The 25640-nt window shown below is 42.0% G+C and overlaps 1 protein-coding gene across 1 annotated transcript in view; it reads right to left on the reverse strand.

Annotated features, from left to right (window-relative positions):
- PCDH15 (protocadherin related 15) overlaps window positions 1–25640 on the reverse strand; it is a 2378624-nt gene that overhangs the window by 1036861 nt on the left and 1316123 nt on the right. The window contains exon 13 of the mRNA XM_085614969.1: window positions 22169–22318. Within this exon, the coding sequence (XP_085471095.1) occupies window positions 22169–22318 (150 nt within the window). The remainder of the gene's footprint in view (window positions 1–22168; window positions 22319–25640) is intronic.

A 25640-nucleotide genomic window follows, 5' to 3' on the forward strand; every position in this document is an offset into this window, starting at 1 on the left:
GGCACTGATGCGTACCCACTGTAGGGGGCGCACTTGTTCGAGATGTACCCATTCAGTCAATGGGAGCGCATGTACGCGTCGTACAACTGCCTCCCATTGACTTCTATAGGAGTCCGACCGATCCGAGTCCGACAGCATACGTGAGCTCGGTCGGACTGTAGGGGTCCGGCTCGGTCGGAAAACCCTCCGGATCCGACTCGGTCGAAGTGCTTTCCGACCCAGATCGGAATCGGCCCCTATGTTGCACTTAACAATATTAAAAAAAAACATGTAGAGGTTTGTCGAAAACTTTCTTTTCTGTCACATATGGTCTGCTTATTGAACTATTTCAGCCTACTTAAAAAAACACCTGGGTGAGGGCAGACGCTTTGGCCATTGTGCCTAGGGCCGACTGAGCTATAAACCAGGAGGATCAAGGGACATTTCCTGTCAAATGCATCTAGTTCAATAGGCAACTGCTGGAGCCCTTGCTGCTTAATGAGACTTTCTGAAGGATATCAAGGATGCTGCCCCTCTTGGGCTGAGAGGGTCCTGAGAGACTTAGTCACCATCTGAATTACTTTGAGATAGCTAGGGTCACAAACTTTGGCTTCTTCTGAAAAATATGGAGAGAAGACCAAGGAACAGTATTCCATTGTTCTTCAGTGATGTAGAGAACAGGTTATGTGAAAAATGGCTGCCCAAAGGCGAGAGAACACTAAATTCAGACATTCTGTCAAAGGAGTACAAGGTGAGCTGCATGGTAAGGTCGACAGAAAGCTGTTTGTGTGAAAGGATGCATAGCAAAGTGATATTCACATATCAATTAGACAAGTATTGTGGTTGTGGTGAGACAGATATATTCAAATGATGGGATCCACGTGGAATAATAAAAATCCCACATGAGGCGTGGTCCATAGCAATGGACAAATAGACGTCATATATGGCACTGGAAGAGAGGCCACTAGCAAAGACATTCAGCAGAAATCTAGCTAACAGAAACAAACCGACATCAGAACACAGGCCCTTATAAAAGGCGAGCCAACCCAAGCCACCAAAAATCAATCAACAAGCACTTGTAAAGCACAGCACTGTCCCCCTCTAGGAGTATCTGGGTGCTGAGAATGCCATGTCTCAGCTGAAAAGCTAGGTCTTGAGTCTCTTTCGGAGGTCCACGAGGGAGGACTGCTGTTTGGAGGAGGAGGGGCAGGTTGTTCCAGGTCTTGCTGGCGATGTAGGAGAAGAAGCGGCCCCAGCTATGGCTGCAGGGGGTGAGGGCAAGGGTGGAGGAAAGGTGTCTGGAGGGTTGATGGAAATTAGGTTGATGGTTGATGTGTGGTGGTCCCTGATTGGTTGAGGGTGTTGTAGACGTGTCCAAGGATCTTGAACTGGCATCTCCTCTGGGTGGGGAGTCAGTGGAGGTCTCTGAGGTGGGGGGGATGTGTGATTGTTAAGGTCCAGAATGAGTCTGGTTTCGGAATTCTGTCTTGCCTGTAGTCTCCTGAGGAGCTGGGTGCAGATTCCGGTGTAGAGAGTGTTGCCACAGTCGAGGCAGCTGGTGACAAGTGCCTGAGTGACTGTCTTTCATGTGTTGATTCAGATCCATCTGAAGATTCTGCAGAGCATGCAAAGAGTGTGGAATAAGGAGGCGGCGACTGAGCTGGCTTGTCATTTAATGGTCAATTAGGTGTCGAGGATGATTCCCGGGTTGCGTGCATGGTCCGTTGGTTTAGGGATTTTTCAAAGTTCAGCAGGCCACCGGGAGGCGTGGCTTGGCAGTGCAGCAAGACGGCCACACGCTAAGAGGGCTCTGTCGGCCGAGCTAATTATCCTGCATACATCCGCTCAAAATAAGGTAATCGGAAGACAATTGTGGCAGATGTAACAGCAGAGCTGCGGTACGCAGAAACTCGGAAAGCTGTAGTCCACTGGTGAGCATGAAATGAGCCTACGAGTCACTGGGCCTGCAGAATCGCACGTCTGCGGCATGCATGCACCAAAAGTGAGAGTGGGTGCAACTACTGAAGGTGCTAAGCAACCCGTAAAGCAAGGTCGAAGGGCAACAAGATGAGCTGGCAAGAGCAGAGCCCATAAACTGCGCTGTGAACCGGCACTGCAGGTGAGCCCATAAACCACCTGGAAGTGGCCCGCTGGCAACATGCTATCACCCGACTGTTGCCTGTACTGAGCTGCCACCTTCCTGGGACTGTGGCCGCACGGCGTGGTGAACACACAAATGTTCACGTACCATGCCTGACAATTCTGAGAAACCGCGTGGAGGATTCAACCGGCTTGTACAACTGGGGTGTGGTGTGCCCCATGAAGGAAAAGCCTAGAGCCTGTGGGCCACCCGGGCAGTGCAGCATGGGACCTGTGTGCAGCGCTGGGCGACAGAGTGCCTGGGAGGCCTGGACCCCAAGCAGAGCCACGTGAGTACCTCTGCAGTCCTGGTTTTGGGAGTGCCCGTATCGGGCGTCCAGGTCTCTTTCTGCAGGGGCTGATCCTTTTCTTGAGCAATGTGGTTCCAGAGCAAACTGTCCCATTTACGGTCGCAAAGAGCCCAAATGCTTGATTTAAAGGCCCCAGGAGATGTAGCTGATGAAAACAACTGCAGAACTCACTTCTGAGGCCTATAGTTTGGAAGGGGAACCTCAGGCAAGGGTAGGTCTCACAGAAGGCAGAGTCCAGCAGCTCCAGCAGAATTGTAGGTGATGGAGCAAGATTTTTTGCAAAATAATGTTGCTCGATTAAGTCCATTCAGAAGTGTGTTGTTAACAAAAACCAAGTGACTAATAGTGTGAAAATGAATAAAACAGGGTTTCGGAAAATAGTGTGAAAAATGTGCAAGAGAGAAAGGGCACATTGGTTAGTTAAAAGGCCCATAATAATTTTATGTATAGAATGAGAAATTGTTTGAAAACATGAGGTTTCATGTATAAGCGAGAAGAGACCTTTTTTTGATGTGTATTAGAATTTATATGAATAGTATGAAAGGTGCAAAATAATAGAAATGCATTCAGAAATAGTTTGTGTGAATAATTGCGTTTTTTTCTGCCTAATAACATGAGAGCATTAATTCTCATGCATTTTTCTTTGTGAACATTTACCCGAAACATGTTTTATTTTCCTAGACAAAGATGACTTTACAATTTTCCAGAAGGCCTTAAAACGCTGTTAGAGTTCATTTCCTTCCACTGACGTAGGCCTCTAAAGAACGTATTTTGTCCTTCCCTATTTCTAAATGGTTGATTTAATTGTATAGTTGTGTAAAGCTTATATCTACAGCACATCATTTCCATCCAGAGAAAATGTTTAGCTTTTGAGGTCTAACTGTATCGATCAATGTTTTAAGTGGATATGGAAGGAAGAATACAATGATTTCCTCCTTTGCTGAAGGACGATGACGACAGTCTGCACTAACAAAGAACTATAGAAATCTTAGCAAAATTAAATGAGATGACCGATCACCTTATGACTATTGTCCAATGAGATTTCTCGAAGTTCGTGAAAATGAAACATAGAGAGGGATGGACTCTGTCATTTAGGGTATAACTACTAGTGTAGGAAATGATTTTTTGGAGTAGCCGTTCCCCCATGACAGGAGAGCCTTGTTGCTTTTTTCTCTGTGCTACCCTGGCTGGCTGCTGTATTTGATATATCTGACTGAGGCTGTCCTTATACTTTGCTCTTCATCGGCTCATAATGTTGCCTTAAGCTATTCCTTTCCAGCTGGAGGATTAGCCCTACTGACCATTTGCACGCTGTGCATTAGTTTACATACAGAACTAATGAAGCATATTATGTTGTTCTTTACTGTATTCTTGTGATGGTCATTCATATTTTGAAATAATAGATAAAAGTTACTTGATAAGTAATCCAAGATTGTCATTATTGATGGTTCGTTGACAATCTGTTATACTGTGGTTAAGTTTGTTAGGCAGATATTTCTTTTGTCGTGGGTCCTCATTAAAGGAATGTCATCCATCTTTTCATTGTCAAGTCCCTATTAGCTCTACTAAAAGGTTAAACGGAGGACCTGGTATTGTTAGTGTATATTGAGTTCCTATGGGCACAAACTCATGGTTATGAAAAGATCCAGTATAATGACAACAGTGTTAATTATAAATTGGTTATAACATTTTACTGTTTCCACTCGATCATAGGCAAAGATCCTGAGGATTTAGTTCAGAGTTATACTGGGGTCAGATTTTAGTGAAAATACTGATTGACTTAAACTAGCATGATACATCTCTGAGATTAGTTCTCAGCAGATGACCAGCATTGTCTTTTGAGTATTACCAATAAAAGAAAGTTCAAGAAATGGGTGTCAGGGAAAGGAGCAAGAAATTGGTACATAGAGAGCAATTTTCTACTGATCATCTCAAAATCAATCTCTGAAAAACTCCAAATCCTTTTAGTTTGTTCTATAGTGATTGCCAAGCGTGAACCATTATTTAAATAGAGTGTCGTGTGATTGGTTTTATGCTCTTCCGAATATAGATATCAGGGGTAGTAGAATCCCCAAATGTAGTTTTCTGCATCATATATACTTAGAAAAAAAGAACTCTTACTTGGTATTCTTTTCTTTTATTTGAAGTTATGTGCAGGGGCTGAAAAGCCAGGGTTTTCTAAAGGCAGGAAATTCTCTTTCAGTTGGTGTCGATTATAGATTCCAAAAAGTCGCACGGATAAAGCCTCGAATAACGGGTCCAGATGAGGTCTGAATAACATTGATTCAGATCCTGGCTTTTAAGCCCCGGGCGAAACACGTGTCGGCTGTCTTTCTTTTCCTGCACATGACTTCAAATAAAAGAAAAGAATACCAAAGACGAGTTCTTATTTTCTCAGTATATATGACGCAAAAAATAAATTTGGGGATTCTACTACCCCTGAAATCTATATTCGTAAGAACATAAAACCAATCACACAACACATTACTTGGATCCAGGTGGTATCTGGGTGAAACCACCGTTTTGGTTTTTGCCACAACCCATAATCGGGTCATGAGACATTGTGTGTGAACCCTGGTAACACCCACCAACTAAACCATTTGCCCATTATTTAAGTAGAGAAATTCAAGATTTTGATTAGTGTCAGTTCCAAAATATTGTAGTTGAACTACAAATAAGCCATTTTCATGTTTTCTTTTTAAATCTATCATCCTTTACAAGCATAACCTGTGAAACATTTGTGAAATTGTTGAATGCATAACACTACCAATTACAGAGGAAATATTTTCAGGCGTAATTATCTAGATTTGTTATCGTTAATAGGCCCTGTGAGTTCAACAGACAGTTATCAGAGGCTACAGGATACCTTGGTGAGGTTTAAGTCCATTTGAGCAGTTTGCCTGCGGGGTTTTATGTAAACAATCTAATTGTACATGTATGGCTGAGGTTTTGAATTAACCCCTTCTGTGCTCATGATGGCCGGGAGCCGTCATGACACACAGTGGGCGTGTGTCAAAAGAAACAAATGTATAGACTATGTCTCATACATGAAATAAAAAGTTCCCATCAGGAATCTGATTTGCACGCATCTGAAACAGTTCCTACTTCAAATTTAGCTATGATTATTACACAGTGAGCATTCACATGCATGGTTCATGCCATGCAATTTTTCATCTGCATAGGTTTAAAAAGTTATTGAACCAAAACCAGGATAAAAGGAGTTAAATTTGGGCGCTGAAGAGACCTGTTGTCAATTACGGGAGCTGGTGTCCACTGTATAGTCATTGTCTGAATGTAACTATGTGGCAGGGAACAATTTTTCTCATGTCGAATGTGTTGTACTGTTTAGATGGATCAGCATTCTAATTACAAATGTGTGTTTAAAAGTACAATTGCTTTAAATAATATGTATTCTTGGGATATACAATCCTCTCTGGACAGCATATTTACAAATCAAACATATAATTTGAAAATCATTTAAAAACAAGTCCTACAACTGAACAGTGCCCTATTATTTTCATAAATGTTTTATCTGTAGTAACGTTCAGCAGTTTTTATTTTAATTAAAACTTCATACTTTTATTATTGTGAAAAATGTTGCATGCCTAGATTGTTTATTAATTATGCCTCATTTTTCTATTTCTCCTCAAATAATGGAGATGGAAGGATAGAGGCAATTCTGAGTTTCTTTACAGGTTTATGAATTGCTGTGGAATGTACTCTATGGACAAGCTTGATTAAACATTAAACAAAATACGTTTTGTGCATTCATGAAATTCCAAGAAGGATTCGGAACGGTTTGCCCGACTTTGTTAACTTCTTTGCTCGATGAATCGGTCAGGATCTACTTTTGAAATGTAATGGCAGCCGAAATTTGCAATTGTATTGGAAAACGTATGCCGTCTGGAGAGATACTTGGAGGTTTACACCTTCACAATATTATGTTCCAATAGAAGAAAAGTTGCAGGAAGTGAGCAGAGTTTGGAGAGAAGGAAGGGTTTGGAACATGCATGGCTAAGTGTGTTAGAGATAGTACCACACTGTGCATGTTATCCATATTAGATTATGTAATAAACTCTGCAGGAAGAGGTCGCAGCAGCATAATACACTTGCTCTCTCTCACAGTTTCTAGTCCCAGGCAGGGATTGTTCAACATTACTGAATTTGAAATTCCTTAAAATAAGAATCATTGAAATAGTGAATTGTATGATACCACGTGATTCACTGCTTCTTTGGGTTCTGATCTTTGGGTCTGTGACAGTGGCATGTTGAGAGCACAGGAAACACCTTTTCATTCTTCTTAGGTTGCTTAAACGAATATCACTGATGTATAAATACATTATATCTGGTTGGGTTTTCATGGCTGACCTGCCCCACTTATGGGCACTGTTAAAGTCAAACATAGAATTGTAAAGAAGGTCACTTATGTTAAAGGATCAGTATTACTGAAGACTGAGTATGAAGAGGAGTTTTGCCACCTTCCACCTGCTAAGCCTGCCCACCAAAACAAAATACAAGGAACTGCTTTAACAACACCTCATGCAACTTATAGGCTCAGATAACACACACAAGGATATTCCCGAGATTGCAAAAATGGTGCAAGTGTTAGCTTTTAAACAACATAGCTATAGCTCAGATTTGAACAAACGTAAATGCTCAGGCTCTAGAGAACATAGCTTTCCATGAGGTTTCACATACATTTCAGGTTAAGGGCTCAGACAGAAGAGCTACCTCTCAGTCTAAACAGAATTTAGAGTTTCTTTCCTCAGAGAGAAGAGTTATCTCTCATTCTACACAGACTATAAAGATATAGGCCATTAACAGCAGAGCATTCCTTCTTACTTAGGGTCACAGAAACATCCCAAATAAATTGTGCCTATCTGAGTGCCGGGACATATACTTTCACTCCCCTTTTAACCATACTATGCCCATTTTCTTACAATTGCTACAATAAGTAATTTTAGCACTCAGATTTTATTTTGTTGTTTATTAATACTTTGGAGTTTGAAATATGGAACAAAACTTGCTCTTTCAAAGGCTAGCAACATTAATCTTTTACGCTTACTCACTGTTTCTTCTTTGTCTTTTGCTCCCAGTCTCCCAAACCATCTTCTTCATTCACTGTCTTTCAAGTCCCCAAAAACTGATGAAACGGGTGGGTTCTTTGCAACTAGAAACCTTCAGGGGCGTAGCTTGGTTAGTAAGATTGGGGGGGCTTATAATGTTAAAACACATTATACAACTAGCAGGGCACATGCGAAATGATTAAGAAGCAGTGGAAAGGGAGGGGAATGGGAATCTATAAAGGTACTAATTGAGGGGAAACACAATATTTTGTAAGCTAACTTAATTTGTGAAGACTTTCAAAACAGAAAAAAGGAGAGTGTGGATGTGTCTTTTTGTTTCTGTGTATGTAGTAATGCCTGGTGAAATACAACAGACACTCACCATACCCAATTTAAAGCGAATGTACACAGCTATTTAGCAGAAAATACAATTAGTAATGGGGGTTGTTTAACCACAAACATCCCCCCCAGCTACTCCCCTGGAAACTTTAGGGTATCCATGGCAGTGACCCCAGGACACACTTGGCACAGTCTGAATGTGCAATTGCTTTAGTTAAATTTCCAAGCTAGGACTAATAACACACTTTTATAATTGTAAATCCATTACTGCAGGATCCCTGATGCAAAGTGATAGTTAAAATAAAACAAAACGGACGGGAAGTGTTGTTGGTGATACTAGGCATCTCTGCATATGTGGAAAGACCCCTACAAATAGATATTTCCTGCAGCACTTTGTTTTAAACATATATATTTTATAACCCGAAACAATTAATGAAAATTGAAAACAAGAAATTATTTACAAGACATTGCTGGAGCATTAAGTTTCCCTGACATTGTCTAAGCAGCCTCTACAGACGTTTTGAGCTAGCTGAAGCAGCCACGGCCCGTATAGGGCGTGCTACCGGGGCGGTGACGCGCCAAATGCGATGCAGCGCGCGCAACGAAATTAGTTTTTTTTTTTCCGTTACTTACCTGAAATCGGCCGTATGCCGCATTTTACAACCCCCCACCCTGCCCCTCCCCCGCTCCACATCACCACCCCGGTAGCACGCCCTATACGGGCCGTGGCTGAGCTGAAGCTGTCACAAACATCTGCATCCGAATCACTAAGGTGTTCAGGAAACATTACAAAACTATTGGGAAGTTTGCACTTTGGGTTGAAACATGTTATCCAAAGTCATTCAGGGGAATCTTGGGCTAGTGAAAAACGTGCCCAAATAAGGATTAGTAGGTACAGTGCTTTTAACTGGCTTCCCAGCAATTCAGCTGAGCTTAGACAACTGATTGTTAAGTTAATTATCTTTCTAAGGTGTTCAATTATCAAAAAGGCTTCTTGGCGCTGGCTGAATTAACAGACAGAGAGGACCTGAAGGGAGGGAGTCAATTCAAAGGTAAACAATCATGTCTTCAAGGCTTTCCTGAAAGCCAGAAGGCTGGGTATGGCGCTGATGATAGAGGAAAATCATTCCATGCTTTTGATGCACCCACACAAAGCTTCTGCCACTCAAGGCCGTGTGTTTGAATCTCAGCACTACCATTGATTTGGAAGAGGCAGATCATAAGGACCTGCAAAAGTGTACCAATTGATACTCTTCTTCAGGAAATCAGGACCTAGGTTGTATAGTGCTCTATAGGAAATGCAGAGTGCTTTGAAAGTGGCCTCTGCCTAATGGTGAGCCAGTGAAGTTTCCTAATTGACTTGGAGACCGGATGATATTTCAGGACTTTTAGCAGCACATGAGCTGCAGCATTTTGCAAGATTTGTAGTTTGTTGAGTACCTGCTGATGAGCATTGAGATAGAGACCATTACAGTAGTTAAACTTGGACAACATCAAAGATGCCACTACTTTATTCTAAAAATTAGAGTATGGAAGGTGGCAGAGGTAACAGCATTTACCTGATTCGAATAGTTCCTGGTTTTCCGAACTGTTGTTGGGAGTAGGCCTAAATTTGGTGGTAACCCCACAGAAAGCCAGAAGGAAGACTTGGCCAAACTCAGAAGTTACTTTTTGGATGCGGGTATGCTACTAAAATAGACTTGCAGTTGGTTGAGAAACCTCCTCCTGATTGAATCTTAATTGCTTTGATTGAAAATGGAGCATCCTTAAATAATGAACACTGACTGACTTCTTTGCTAAATACTTCACTGTTCAGTCGCAGGTTCTTTGTTTGGAAAAGCTAGCTTTATTGCACCTCTTAGCACTCTTCTGAGGAACTACTGAAAATGTGTTCCATGGCTTTGTTTCATATTTGAACTGTGATTGTCTTAGTTACTTTGTGAACTACGTACATTACAGACATGTGATATTTCAAATTCAGGCTATAGTGATCAGATATTGCTTCCCCTGTTGTTCCTTCAAAATTGTTGCTTGTCACTCCATCCAGTCACTCCACCCAGGTATACCATACTCGAGGCCTTGTTGAGATGCTTTCTCATTTAATTGTCTTTTAATTGTGTTTGTTCCAGCATTTTAAATGAGCACTTATTGCCATTGGGAATAAAATAGCCACAATGTCATTACAAGGGTAGTCTACATGTTACATTATAGTTTTGCAGTGAAAAACAGTAAATGTGATTCAGACCTCTTTTCATGCCTGAGTGCCGTGTTAACAAGTGCTTTTGAGCATTACCTAGGCAGACCAGTTACTGTTGAACTCCCATTTGCATCTAGATGAGGAATCAACAAGCCTATCAACTTTCCTTTTAGAGCTTCTGTAACCTCAAATGAGGTCTCTTTTTATTAAACTATTTTACTGCTTAACTCTTCAGAGTTGACACTTCATCTTGCTGAATCACAGCAGCACTGGAATAAATTGGTATTGTGTTTCGCTTGATTAAGTAACCTAATAAGGACTGGGCAATTGACATAAGTGTACTGAGAACTTTGGACAGTTATTTGAGTCTTTAAGAACCCACTTTACATTTGGTTGAATTCTAATATATTTTTGAGATATCATCTGAAACTTGTCTTCCTCTTCAGATTGACTTTTAGAGTGTGCTGCTTTCTTTGAACACTGAGCAGCACAAATGTAGTAAAGATTTTCATATTTAATGTTTTGCATTACCACAATATAAAGGCTTAGACACTCTAATGTAGTGTGCAGAAAGAAATTATGTTAAATCACACTTAGATTGATTATAGTTAATGTACGTCTGCATTTCAAAATGGCTTACATTGGTTGCCATCTTTGCTCTGTGACGTGAAAAGTTTATTTCTATGCGAGATGGTGTTCTAATTGTTTTTTCATGTGAAGAAATGTTTCAATTTCTTTGTGATAATAAAATAGTCCTTTAATAGACAGCACATTCAAGAAGACACCTGAAGACACCTGCAGTATGAAGACTACTCCCTGTATCTTATCTTATTAAAGATAGTGTAAGGGAGCGGAGAGAAGCTTGAATTGTGCTAACAAGTATGTAATTCTATCATATAATTTTAACATGATTTGACAGTCTTATGAGAATTGCATAGAGGTGTGCAAAACTTTAGAGCTTGTGTTCTTTAGAATAGTTTTTATGATAGAGCAGAGCAGAGTAGGAGATTTAGGAGATCTACTACATTGTGGCACGGTCCGGGTTATTATATTGTCCCAGAGCTTTTTACATTTTTCCTCCTAATGTCAGTGCAATGAATGTTCTCAAATAAGTATTTCATCTTATTTGTAATATGTTTTCCTGATTTTTTTTTTGTTAATAGCCATTGAAAAATGAGGATACATGGTCTGTCTTCATATGAGGTGGAACCCTGATGCCTTTAGGAATTTTAAAGAAAGACTCCTACGCAGAAGATAGTTTCATGTATGTAACTATACAAATTGAAAATAATGATGATATCCATGTTCCTCAGACATATTGCTAACATCAGACTGAACCACAAGGGACATTCACTAATGTAAATGAAATATGAAAGAAGCATTGTGGCCAAACCATTTTACTATTTAACATAAGATCCCTGCTGATGGGAAAAGCTAAACTAAAAGATGCCCCAGTTTATGGGCAAACCCTGGATCCCTAGTATTAAAAAGTGGAACCACTAGACTACAGCATGTTACCTGTTTTTGGTAGCTAGAAATTGAGTTACTGGTTGGCTGGTGTGTGAGCCTTGGTCAAGCTGCAACCACAATTTTTGTCATGTTAAGGCACAAGAAAACCCCAAATTAACCTGTGCTCAACCTCCTGATAGTTTGGCGCAGAGCAGTCAGGCTTAACTTAGAGGCATTGTGTTAAGTATTTGTGCAACGCTTCAAACAGTAAAAAAGTAAAAACACCTCACATAAAGATCCCACACCATGTTAGAATAATAGAGCTTAATTTAATAAATAGAACAAGACTAAAATGGCTTATATTCAATCAGTAGAACCTGAGTTATTAATTTTTCACAATTTAGAAGCCTGCCTACCTGCTGGTGGTCTCGTTTGCTGGTCTGCTCAGTCGGCCAGCGCTGCTGTTGCCGCTGTGGGGGTTCCTGTGGGGGTTCCTTCAGCCACGTCTCTCCCCTGCCGCCGCTGCCATAGGGGACTACAATACCCAGACTCCCTAGCGGACCCTCACGTCCTGACGCCATCTACGCGCCCGGAGGCGCTCAAAGGACCGAGGCTCCCTCTGGGGAGCGGGAAATCCACAATTTAGAAGCCTGCCTACCTGCTGGTGGTCTCGTTTGCTGGTCTGCTCTGTCGGCCAGCGCTGCTGTTGCCGCTGTGGGGGTTCCTTCGGCCACGTCTCTCCCCTGCCGCCGCTGCCATAGGGGACTACAATACCCAGACTCCCTAGCGGACCCTCACGTCCTGACGCCATCTACGCGCCCGGAGGCGCTCAAAGGACCGAGGCTCCCTCTGGGGAGCGGGAAATCCACAATTTAGAAGCCTGCCTACCTGCTGGTGGTCTCGTTTGCTGGTCTGCTCAGTCGGCCAGCGCTGCTGTTGTTGCTGTGGGGGTTCCTTCGGCCACGTCTCTCCCCTGCCGCCGCTGCCATAGGGGACTACAATACCCAGACTCCCTAGCGGACCCTCACGTCCTGACGCCATCTACGCACCCGGAGGCGCTCAAAGGACCGAGGCTCCTTGTCGCGTCGCGGGACGCGCGCGGGCGGCGCCGGGCTGAGCCCGGGCAGAGGGCGGGCCGTCTGAGGCCGTCAGAGGACGAAGGAGGTCGGGTTGGGACTATCCCTTAACATCTTGTCATAATCGTTTGATCTGGGGTGAGTCCTGTAAAGTACTTTCCTCGGTGTTGTTATATATCCATGTGTGATATGATGAAGGGGTCTACCAAACCAAGCACAAGGGCAGCGGGCATGGGGACATTGGACAATTTTTTAAAACAGGCTGAAACTGCTGTAGTTAATGAAATAGCCTTGGTTGAACGGCGATTGTCCCTTGACCCCATTGGACACCCAAGTACATTGCTACCTCCGGTAGACATTTCCTCTTCCAATGTACCTCCGGCTGTAGTGTATCCCCGTGTGATTTCTAATGGGTCAATTGTGGAAAATTGTCATCTGATTGCTACTGCCCCCTTATTTACAGATAGTACAGCTTCCTCACCTGTGGCTATACACACTAGACAGTCCAGGGCCAAAAGCGACTTGACGACTAAAGGGGGGAAAATTGTCACGGGAAAAAGAAAGGCTAACAAAAACCCAGAGGGTAGTCGGAAACAGGCGAAACAACCAAGGACTAGGATTATCGCTTTAGGGACGGAACAAACTAATAGTAGTTTCCCTCATCTAGATAGAGTGGATCCGGGTGAGAAAAGGTGTGATTGCTCTAATTTAGGCACGGACAAGAGTAGGGAGACACTTATGTCGAGCCTTGTCACAACTAGGGATGCTCACCTTAGGTCACTTACCCAGCCCTTAATGGATACTTTGAAGCGCATCGAGGATCGTATCAGTATTATCAAACTCACCTTAGTATTAGGGCGCCTAAGACAGGCCCAAGTACCACGGTGGGGGACACACTCAGTACAGTTACGGCCTCCGTTGATAGCTTGCTGAATTCAATGATTACCCCATTACAACAACCAGTTCTTTCTGTAGTGTCTAACAGTTTGGGACCTAACATTCCCCTATCATCACGAGAGATCCTGAGAACCACACATGGAAAGGAAGGGCAAACACAGATCAAGGGGGGGGGTCACATTCTTCAGTACCCCAACGTGGAGGGGATTTGGCATTACACCTACCAGTAGAAGCATGCCCTTACACTATAATCTTCGCTAATGTCCCCAAATTGGAGCCTGATAAAAAGGAACATTGGACCTCCCTGAAAAATAAGGCTCTCCACTATTTGTCGAACAAAACGGTCCTGGGTCATCACCTTGATAATCATTTTATGATGATCAGAAGGGTTCCATGGGTGGGCAAGACTGTTAAACACTTAGAGGGAGACTGTATTGTTGTAAGTTTTAGATCTCCCAGGCTGGTGAATGATATACTGAGAGAGGCAGGGTCATTGAGAATCCATAAAGAGCTTGTGAATGTTCTCCCGTTGGTTTTTTTTTACCCCCCATTTCATACCAGACCAACCCTTAACGATCAACCCAACAGACTTGGCCCTAATAATTTTGCTGTCCCAGTCTCGAATAGATTTGATGTCTTTTCCAATTTGGAAGAAAATGAGTGACTAGGGACACGAGAACTAATTATTATCCCTGACATACGGGCTGTTGTCCCTGAAGCCGGGATATCGCCAAGTAATGTCCCCATTTCAGTAAGATTAAATCAGGGATTACCGGGTTTCTTATCTAAATTGATTACCTGGAACATAGCAGGTTTAAAAAGTAAATTAGACGACCCTGCTTGGAGAGAACTAATTGGTTTGGGTGATATCATTGGCTTGCAAGAAACCTGGGACACAGAGGACACGCTGAGTATTGATGGTTATGTTAGCTTTTTTGTAGCTGCTACCCCGACTAGTATGGGGAGGGCGAAGGGTGGGCTGGTCACATTAATCTCGGCAAGTATTCCCGGGTCACTGACCCAATTAGAAACAGGCTCACCAAATTGTTTGGCAATCCAAATTTCGTTGATCGAGGGATCTGATATTTTAATTGTTAACTTTTATAACTCCTACGATAGAGTTTCCACGACTGATCACCTGACCGAGTTAAACCGTTTTTTGAACGATCACAAGGAGACTAACAAAAATAATAGTAAGAATTGTCTTACCATAATAATGGGTGATTTTAACATCCACGGTTGCTCACATAAGTGCTTTTCCGCGGATCCTCTGGGTCCGACTGAGTCAGGGGATGCACACTTTGAACATACAGTGGCGGGAGATCTTCTCGAAACTATATTGGCAGACCATGGTTTGTTACTCCCTCTTATGGAGGATGATAATATACCCACTTTTAAAGGAAATGGGAAAAATTCAGTCATTGATTATATTTTTGTTAGTTCAGTTTTTGGGGTTAGTATCAACAGTTACATGGCGACTTGGACCCATTTCAGCGACCATAATCCCGTGATCCTCACTCTTTTGAACCTCTATAAAAAACCTGTTACATCCCAGGTTAGTATGGATAAATCGGATATCCGTCCTTCAGATCAGGATCGCAGAATTAAATGGAATAAAGTTATTCCAGGCGATTTTTATAATAATCTAAAAAGCAAGGTAGGACCTGAGTTAAATACGTGCCTGGATCTTGAAGCAGGGAATGACGAGGTTCTGGTGGCATACTCTGTAATCTGCTCGCAGATCTTTGCAGACCTAAGATGCCCAGGTAAACATAAGGATAAGGCCGAGCTGGGGTGGTTTGATAAAAATTGCTCAACTGCAAATAGAAAGTTGAAGGCCGCCCTAAAATGCAAGCCTGTGAACAGGGTTATTGTTGCTGGGCTGAGGAAAGAATATAATAAAATCCTGGATACCAGGAAAAAGAAGATTAGGGAGGACGCATGGGAAGAACTCTCTTGCGTGGATGTCCTCAGAAATAGTGCCAAGTTTTGGTCTGTGGTAAATAAACCCTTTTTTCGTGATACATGTAACGATCAATTAGATTGCGGTATTGGGAAACAATCGTGGCACTCCCATTTTAAGTCAGTCTATGAAATGGGCACCTGTGGGGAATTGAGTACTTCTTCCCCCATTGTGAACCCATATACTTTATTAGTCTCTAAGACAGAGGTGGCTGAGGCCATTGGGAAGATGACAAGTAACAAGGCTCCAGGTCCCGATTGTGTCCCGGCGGACCTCTTTAAGTCTGATCTTGAGACTTGGTCCATAGTATTATCAAATGTTTTAATAGGGTATGTATCGCAGGTATTCCGGACAGTTGGTCCGAATCTGTGATAATACCCATTTTTAAGAAAGGTAGCAGGGGGGACCCTAGCTGTTATCGGCCTATCTCCCTTATTGATTCAGCAGTGAAGGTTTTGGGGCGCGTGGTTCTGGGCAGACTAACAGATTGGCTTGAAGACACGGATACCCTTTCGTGCCTACAATATGGGTTCCGTAAGGGTCGCGGGACCATAGACCAAAACCTGAACCTTCACCTATTAATAGGTAAATATACCATAGCTAAAAAAGGGACGTTATATCTAGCGTTTATGGACTTGTCCTCGGCGTTCGATCGAGTAAATCATTCGAAACTATGGGGGTTACTCCTTAAATGTGGCATAGATGCAAATATTGTGTATTTCCTTGCGGATCTACATAGAGACCTTACTGCCACTGTCAGATATGATCGCCTGGGTAATTGCACGGATAAGATTGGAATCACTAATGGCGTTAGGCAAGGTTGTATTTTAGCCCCCCTGCCTTTTACACTTTATATTAACGATTTGGGCTCTGTATTAACTGAGTCATGCAAGGATATCCCTTGGGCGGGCAAATACTCCATCCCGGCATTACTATATGCAGATGATGCCGCCCTATTAGCACGTACTGCAGTAGGGCTCCAAAACCTTTTAGACTCTTTTGCAAAATTTATGATTGCACTTGATCTTGGTGTGAATTTTTCCAAATCGCATGTCATGATCGTGGGCAGCAAACCAAAAAGAGCAAAGACCATGTTCTGTGAAGGCCACGTTCTATCCCGGGTTACGAGATTCCCTTATCTGGGGGTCATTTTTGATGATAAGTCTACCTGGGCCCCACAACTAGCAGCTAAACATAATGCTTTCGCTAGGGCAACACTTGCTGTCCTGGAGTTTGGACGTAAACTGGGGGTGAGGCCTATGCAAGCTATGTTGAACATCTATGTAGCTAAATGCACTTCTATTGCATTGTATGGCGCTGACTTGTGGGGAATCAAAAAAGTTCTTGATTTACAGGTCGTAGAAGATAAATTCTTAAAATCCTTATTATCCCTCCCCTGCTCAACTTCGGGTTACATTGTCCACCAAGAATGTGGGATAGACTATCTAGCAGACCGTATAGCTTTAGCCCCACTTTTGAAATGGATTTCAATTTGGCTTAACCCTGAACTAGAGTTGAACCATGCGATCATAAAAGATTGCTTATCTCTAGAGTATGGCAAAACTATCCCCTGGTTGAATTATATCAAGAACCTAGCCAGTGAATTGGGTCAGCCAGAAATATTTGATTATCCAAGTAACATATTAAAGGGGGACCTAAAATGGGCTAAAGATAGCCATAAACAGAGGGCAATGTTAATAAGGGAAGAAAAGGAGTTACTTAAACCCACAGTAAGGGCTCATCAGCTGATCATTACATCTAATAGCCTAGAGCCTTACTTGGGTATTGTAAATAACATGAACCATCGTTTTTTATTAATCAGGTTCAGAATGAATAAATTCCATCTTCTACTTACTGATTCCCCTGGGTGGACGAAGGAGAGGGATCTGGAGATCTGTTCTTGTGACAGATTCTCCATCAAAGACACTACGCACTTTATCTTCTTTTGCAGCCACCTGTCTTTAATTCGTAAAAAATATATTATCCCCCTTATAAAAAACAAAGGATTTAGACAGGTTAAACCAGCACTTTTGTACCTCCAGATGTTGGGTTCTCCTTGGGAGATTATTAACATAGCTAATTTTTTGGTAATCTCAATGAGGCTAAGGAAAAAAATCACGTGGTCTTAGTGTAGTTAATTTCTGATTTCTGAATTCTGATCAATTTATTATTAATATTATCTCTTAATATATTTGTACATACTATTTTAAAGGTTTTTATAATGTCTGTATTGTCTTATGTACACTGTACTTTTATGGTTTTTGCTATGAACCGAATAAAGTAATTTTGACTGACTGACTGACTATTAATTTTTAAAGAATAAACTGCAATATAGTGCCTAAAAGCATAACGCCCCAACCCCAGCTCTCTGAGCATGCTGAACCTGTCAGAGTTAAAAATTTCAGGCCAACCCTGATGGAGCACAGGTCAGATACAGTCCCATACTAGCCGTGCTGAAGGTTTACTGTCTCAAGATTTTTGTGCCAAGCTTCCTGTACACTTTGGAGAGGGTTGGGGAACAAGAAGATCATCAAATGTAGTGGTCGGCATGGCGCAAAGAGAAGGCTAGTCATCGCAGACAGGGGGACTGGAGCTTCGTGTTGGTGGTCCTCCATGGTGACCAGTGCTTGCTGTGTGAAGAGAAGGGAGTGCGGCAACTAATACTGAATTTCCATGTGATCAGCGCAGTTTCTGTTGCAAATGTGCACACAATCTTGAATTTAAGAGCTTGGACCTGAGGGGCAGCTCTTGGTGATCAGGAACGTGCTGAAGTTGGGTCCAGGAGCTGTTTAGGAGCCTGTTATTTCCCCGAGGCTCAGATCAAGAGGCCAGTAGACTAGCCTTTGAGTCACTCGGGGGTCCTTGTTTCAAGATGGTTTGCAGGTCCAGTTCTTTCACAGGCAAGAGGGCAGCAGGTCAGCACAGCAGGGCAGGAGTTACTTGTGGAGCAGCAATCCAGCAAAGTTGCAGTCCTTGTAACAGCAAAGCAGTCCTTCTTCCTTGCATAGTATCCACTGGTCAAGAAGTGTACTGAAGTGATAGCATCTGAGGCCCTTTTTTATACACAGTTGTGACTTTGAAGTATGGAAAAGCTTATGGAGGCATGCCTTTGAAGTGCACAGATGCCCTGACTATCCTGCTCTGCTCCAGACTAAATACAGAGGGTATGTAGCCCTTTGTGTGGAGACAGTACGCAGCTTATTCAGGTGTACTTGAGGTTGGGCACAGCTCCTTCCTCCCATCCTGTCAGTGATGGCCCATCCGGCCACACCTAAGCTTCCATTGTGTGTGGCTGTCTAGGAGGAATACAACATGCCCAACTGGCCAACTACACTCAGTCATGTGACCAGAGACAGGTTGCAGGCATCAAATGGTGAAGGACAGAAAATGGACAACTCCATTGTTATCCTATGGGAGAGAAAGGACTTGCAGTAGTGAGAAATGAATGTATGAGTTTTTTACTTCCAGGACATGTAAAACTTAAAAGTACATGTCCAACTTTTTAACTACAATACACCCTGCTCTTGGTGCTGTCCAGGGTCTACTTTGGGGGTGTCTTATATGTATTAAAAAGGAAGGTATCGCCCTAGCAAAAGGTTTATTTTGCCAGGTCACAATATCAGTTTAAAACTATACACACAGGCCCTGCAATGGCAGGCCTGAGACATGTTTAAAGGGCTACTTAAGTGGATGGCACAATCAGTGCTGCATGCCTACTAGTAGTAATGTACAGGCCCTGGGTACATGCAGTACACTTTAATAGGGACTTATAAGTAAGTTAAATCTGCCAATTGGATATAAGCCAATGTTATCATGTTTTGAGCAGAGAGCTCGAATACTTTAGCACTGGTTAGCAGTGGTAAAGTGCCCAGAGTCCTAGGGCCAGAAAAAACAACTTCAGCAATATAGGAATCCTGAAGGGGAAAACTTAGGGGGAAACCACACCAAGGATGCCAGGTCTAACTTGGGTTCGTTCAGATAATGCCAGTTCTAGAGGTGGTCTACCTCAGATTCCAAAGCCTAATGTAACCAAGTTTGGGAAAGATGACATAATGATTGTATCACTGCAGTCAGGGTAAAATAATTGCAAAGGTGAACAAAATCAACTACTGACTGTAAGGATGTCAACCTTTTCCCACATGTTGGCTCTGAATTAGAACCACGCCCTAACTTGGAAGGAAAAACATAAAAAGTAATGTTCTATCAGATTGAAAGAACCAGAAAACACAAGATCAGCATTGGAGATAACCCAAGACTGCATGACAGCATGACAAATATATTCCACACACATAGGCCACCCACTATCACATGAAAACTATGTTCCATGCGTAATGACAAAAACTTTGGATCTGTGATTGGCAGTAATCTAATGACCTGCACACACATCAACTACACACACACACACACACACATCCTCTAAACAGACACAAACATGCATTGCCATGTTTGGAAGCAACATAATTAAATCAGACATAAAGAGGAACAGAATCAAGCTCTCTGCGTGGACTACATAGGGTCACTCATACATCAATTGAATCAGTTGCTTACAATAATTTAAAGGACAGCTAACCTTGTCTTCCATCATGTTTTATGATTTGAAGAAGTGGAATCTAGTAACATAAATTCAGTTTCTGGAAAATGAATAAACTACTTGGGCTTTCTCATGCAATATGATATAATACTCTAAACTCAAAGTTCCATATTTTATACTACAAGTTGACGGAGCTGGATCCATCAAGTGCTCTCTGAGTGCCACCAGGGTACTTCGACAAGTGTTCCCAGGGTTCTTCAACACAAACTCCATGATAGTAATTAGAACTCATATTCTGTGATGGATTTAGGATGTCTTGCTAGAGGATTCCAGCACGTACTGTATATGGCAAGTCTAGCACAAGTAGGTCTTTCTCTCTATATTGTTGTACACTACGACACTGAGCACAAACTTAGAGATAAATTCTTAGATGAATGCACCAATGAATGCCTATGCCTCTAGGCCCCTCACTGCTCACTCCTTTTCTCCCAAATGTTATCTTCTGCAATCATTCAGAATCTGGATAAACGCATGGTTAAAAAAATGTATATAGCAATTGCCTTTTCAAGTTATTTCCATCATGAAATAGTGTTAAAATACCATGCTCTGACCATTTCTCTAACTTTTGATTCACATTTTCACTCATTTCTTAAATAGTTGGGTTTTGTGGCATTGCTTTCAATCCATATACACATTTTTTAAAGGTTTTGCAGAGTATATGTGCATGATTCACAAATAGGCTGTATATTTACATGCAACACATTCATCTATTATATTTACATAGGACACATTCCCTTATTACACATGCATTATTGTAAATCCTTTGGAAATATAAAAAGGGCTCGATTCCCAAAATTATTTACAGCTGTAAGCATTTGTTTATAGTTGAAACTAACTCCAAAATGGTTTCACCTCTGTGTAGCTGTATGTCTTGATTCTGTACCAGCTTGGAGTAGTGAATAGTGAACCTTCCGTTGCAAGGCATTGAGAATGAGTTGGTCAAGGCATTATTTGCATTTGTAGCAAGGTATCTCTAGTTCTTTCCCACCCAGGAAATGGGTGAAGAGTTCCTCAAGCAAAAGGCTGCAATAACCCCCCCTTCTGGGTTGGCAAAGAGAACATCCCTATTTTAGTGTAGGAGAAGACATTTCTTCATGGGGAAAATGCTTGCCATGGTGAAAAAGTAAACAAAAATAAAGTTCATTTCCACAGGGAGACGCTTACTGTGCACATAACTCCCCTTTTTGAAAATAGTAGAAATCACCTAACATTCTGAGTAGTGTGCTTGGAAATCTGTGACTGGTGCAGCTTTCAAGGCATACGTCTGGGAAAGGTGAACCTAAATTAGAAAGTCAAATGAGGCATCTGTGAACACATGTAAGGGAAATAATATAGAATCAGAAATGTCATGAAGGATGCTGTAGGACCTACTCCATTTCTTTCACTATTGAAACTGCTGATCTGTCTACACCAACAATTGCTTTTAACTTTTTAGAAACCATAGGCAGCATCACATAAAATGAGCAATAGAATTTCTAATTTAAGACTGGTTTTAGCCACAGCTTTAAGCTGACTGGTAAAGAGCTTAAAGAGTGATAGTTTGCCATCTTATAAATGTGATAAATGGTTCCTTGCCACGGGACCTTTAAAGGCATGTGCTACACATGGCTAAAATGTGGAAGCATGTATTAACATCTCTAAAGTACACAACAAAATGTCATACACATTGCAAAATTACAACACGCCCATAATATATCAGGGCACAATAAAACATAAAAGTCAAATTACAAACTAGCAGCCCACCCAATGTGCAACTCAACCACATTATATTGCAATAATGCGGCACAATAAACACATCAGCACAAGACCAACATAACAAATCACCACTACAACAAAATGCTACATAACAAACATGAACAAACATTTTTGCCACACTTTCCCATCTCCAGAAATCTGCTTTCATAACATGGTGGTGGAAGATGTTTGCACTAAGGGCTGCCTTATTTACAACCAGGATATGTATTAGTATCTGTCAAAAATGTCTTGGTGTTGTCCAGACCCATGACAGTGCCTGAAGAATAGAACACAAGATTCGTTTTGACCCATATTTATGACATTAATATAAACCGTCCCTCAAACAATGCACCTTGATTTTCATAACTCATTGAAGCACTTAAGGGGACACTAGTATTCAGAAAAGAGAAAATGGACTTCAGTTTACCATAATGATGATATCACCAGGCTTCATATCGGTGTAAATCTTGACACTGTACGAGATGTTGGAGAAGGTGGGAGAGTTGTCATTTGCATCAATCACCAGGATATTGACTGTGACTGGTACACTCTCTTGTGTACCATCAGATGCAATCATCTAAAACAGACAGAGAATATATTAGTGGCCTCTTTATATTGATACTGTATGATTAAGACAAACATTAAGAATAAAACATATTCAGTTTTTTCAAGGCATCAACATTTGAAAAGACACATGGGCATTGATCCATGGCTACAATGTAACTGTAGAATTTAGTCCAGTATGTGCAGTGAATATTTATTTGTCTAAGGAGAGCTGGGGGTGAGTGTCTGAAAAGTTTCAACACTGCGTCCATCATCTCCTTGTGTTTGCTTTGTTCACCCTAAGTTGGCAGGGTAAGCCCAGGCGTGGGTCCCTAGCTCACTCTGTCACTGGATTCAAGCTAGCCTGGCTGATGAGGGGTGTTACCCCAAAACAGGTCCCAGGATGCTTGTTTCTGGTTCAGGAATGAGTCACAGGGTCAAGACTGATTGCATATAGCTGGGTCTGAACTGAGTTGGCAAAGTGAACTAAAGAATGATGATGGATTCAACCCAGATCTGTGACTAAGGGTGAGCGCCTGAAAAGTTTCAGCACTCCGTCCATCATCTCCCTGTGTTTGCACATCTGTGGTGTCTGTTGTCATTTAAAAGCCAGCCCTGCTTTGCGGGCTGGTTTTGAAATAAAACTGTGTCCAAATTCGATTTTGGAATGAAAAGTTATTCCAAAGTCTAATGCTACCCTTTTATTACACATAGGTGGCCACTCACATCTGCCCTTGGTACCTAAAGGGTAGGGTGCCTTGTTATAAAAAGCAAGGACATTATAAAATATGTTTTCTTTGGCCTTGTAGGGAAAAAACAGCCAAAGTAATTTTCCCATTCTAGTGCTGATAGCTCTATAGGGTAACATAAGAAGGGTTTCTTAAACTTTAATAAAGTCTACCATTTGATTGGAGGTAGCTAGCAACTAATTCAAAGTATCAAAATAATAGTCGCAATCAATCCAACAACCTACTAGGGTCAGGCTTAATATAACTATTGCAGGAGGTCAATTTTAGAACTTACTATCCTGAAGTTACCTAAAACAGTCCTATATCAGCATCTTCTGATTTGCCAACCTCTGAAATCATGAGCCAAGCTGCTCCCTGAGTAGGTGTGAAGATGCCTGGGCTGAAACAATGTGGCCATTTGTTGGAAGAAGATTTTCTTCCTGGAGAAGCCAGGGTTGGGAAGGGGGCCAGGGAGATAAACTGGAATTTTAAGGTTGAAGCACAGTCAGAAGCCCACCTAATTTGATTAGGAGAGGGGCTGGAAAGTAAGTGAAGGGAAATGTTAGTGACACCTGTGGGTTGGGTTAGCCTGGCCTGCACTCTAGGAGAGAATTTCTCATTTTTGATTTTTGGAAAACTGTGCATTCTGGGTTAAAAATATGCCCCACTTCCCAGAAAGTGGTCATAGCAGAGGCTGACAACTTGAAATCCATTGGTAGGGTGTACCCTCTTTTGACAGCCCAGAATGGCTAGGGAATATGGGAGATCTGCAGGAGCCCCTCAGAAAACTGCCTGGAACAGCAAGAGAATAAGGACTGCCCTGCTGGACGCTTGGACTGCAGCACAGAAGGCTTACATTCAGAAAGATTGCACCTGTTGCACTCTCAAGGCTCCACAGATAAAGGACTGTGCCTGTTTTAAAGGAAAATGAGTGGACTCCCTGAGCAGAAAGAGGTAGAAAAGTGCTGGAAGAAGCCTCTTGCAAAAGCCCAAACAGAGGACATCTGACAAGCTACATTTGGATTTTCCTAGACTGGACAGGTGCATTGCGGGGGACTGAGTCCTAGTCCCCAACTGGAAAACCACTTGGCCAGGGTTAGCAGACACTGATCTGCCGAAAGTAACCAAGAACCAACTGGGCTACAGCTCCTGGACCCATCAGCAACAAGTTCCTGATCCCAAGATGCGCCTCTCAAGTAGAGAGCTCTTAGGTGGATCCGTTGTTTTCAAAATCAAGCTTTTGGACTTTTTGCAAACGCGAACAGGCCTTTTCATGCTGGAACAGCTCCGCTGGACCGAAGAATCAGCTTGAGCCACAGCAAAGTCATCACTTTGCACAGCAAGCATGGTCTGCCGGCGTGCATCACATCATGAGGCTCTAGCCTGTCGGCCTGGGCTTTGTGCCCCATTGACCACCACCAGAGATGTTCTCCTTTCGCACGGCATACTTCTCCTCTGTGAACGGTACATTTGGCACAGAACTTGAGAAGGTAAATCTTCAACTGGACTAACCTGGGACTGTATCCGACCTGCGCTCCATCGGGGTTGGCTTCAACTTTCAGATTTGATCCAGTCCAGCATGACGAGATAGCCGCAGTTGTGCCCATTACTTTTAGGTGCTATACTACAGTTTAATCTTTAAAATTAATATCTCTCATTTGCTACATTGGAAATTTGTCATTTTGGTGTCATTTGAAAGATAAAACTAGTCTCTATTTTTGTAAATTGGCTTATATTTTTATTGTGTTGTGTTTTTTACTTTAGTTACTATTTTGGTGATATTAAATGCTTTACACACCATCTCCTAAGTTAAGCCTGACTGCAAGTCTGCCAAGCTACCAAGTATTGAACAAGAATTAATTTTTTGAGACTTGACTGGATCATATTAGTGATTGTGGAATTATTACTAGCTGTAAGTACCCAACTGCACCTACTAATAACCCACCTTTCTACACATCTGTAAAGGACATCATTGAAAAATCGTGATTGTGAATAAGGTCCACCACTGGGATCAGGCAGATGTTCAAAAAGATAGGGCTCAATGAAGAGCCCTGAGTGACTCCAAAGACTAAGGGTTTGGATTTTGAACTCTGCAGTTTTTTGGTGATGGCTATGGAGAGATTGAACAAAATAACTTAAGCCATTTCATAGACTGGGCTTCAGATCCCAAGTGAATGCAGCCAGTTACAGAGCCATACATTAGAGACAGTGTTGAAGTCTACACTTAACTCTAATAAAATGGGACCTGCACTGACTTCCGGATCCAATAAGGTATGAATTTTATCTTTGATTGCCACCAGTGTAGCCTCAGGGCTGTTTAGTGGTTGAAACCCTGCTTCAATTGCACTCACTACATTGCTGTCTTCTTTGAAAGCCCGCAATTGATGATACACTTTCATTTCTACGATATTAACATGGAACGGAAGGACAGAAATGAGATGATAATTACTTAATATTGTCGGAACAGCATTTCATTTTTTCAACAAAGGGACAACCATGGCAGTCTCCTTGGCATTACGGAATATAGCCAGTTTTAATGATTAATTGGTAAATGGGAAAAGTCCCAAGTTACTAGTGCTACAAACTAACTGGAAAATATGTGCCAGTCAGGGATTTGTGGAAGAGCCT

The sequence above is a fragment of the Triturus cristatus genome, chromosome 1_2 (assembly GCF_964204655.1).
Source record: "Triturus cristatus chromosome 1_2, aTriCri1.1, whole genome shotgun sequence".
Classification (NCBI taxonomy): domain Eukaryota; kingdom Metazoa; phylum Chordata; class Amphibia; order Caudata; family Salamandridae; genus Triturus; species Triturus cristatus.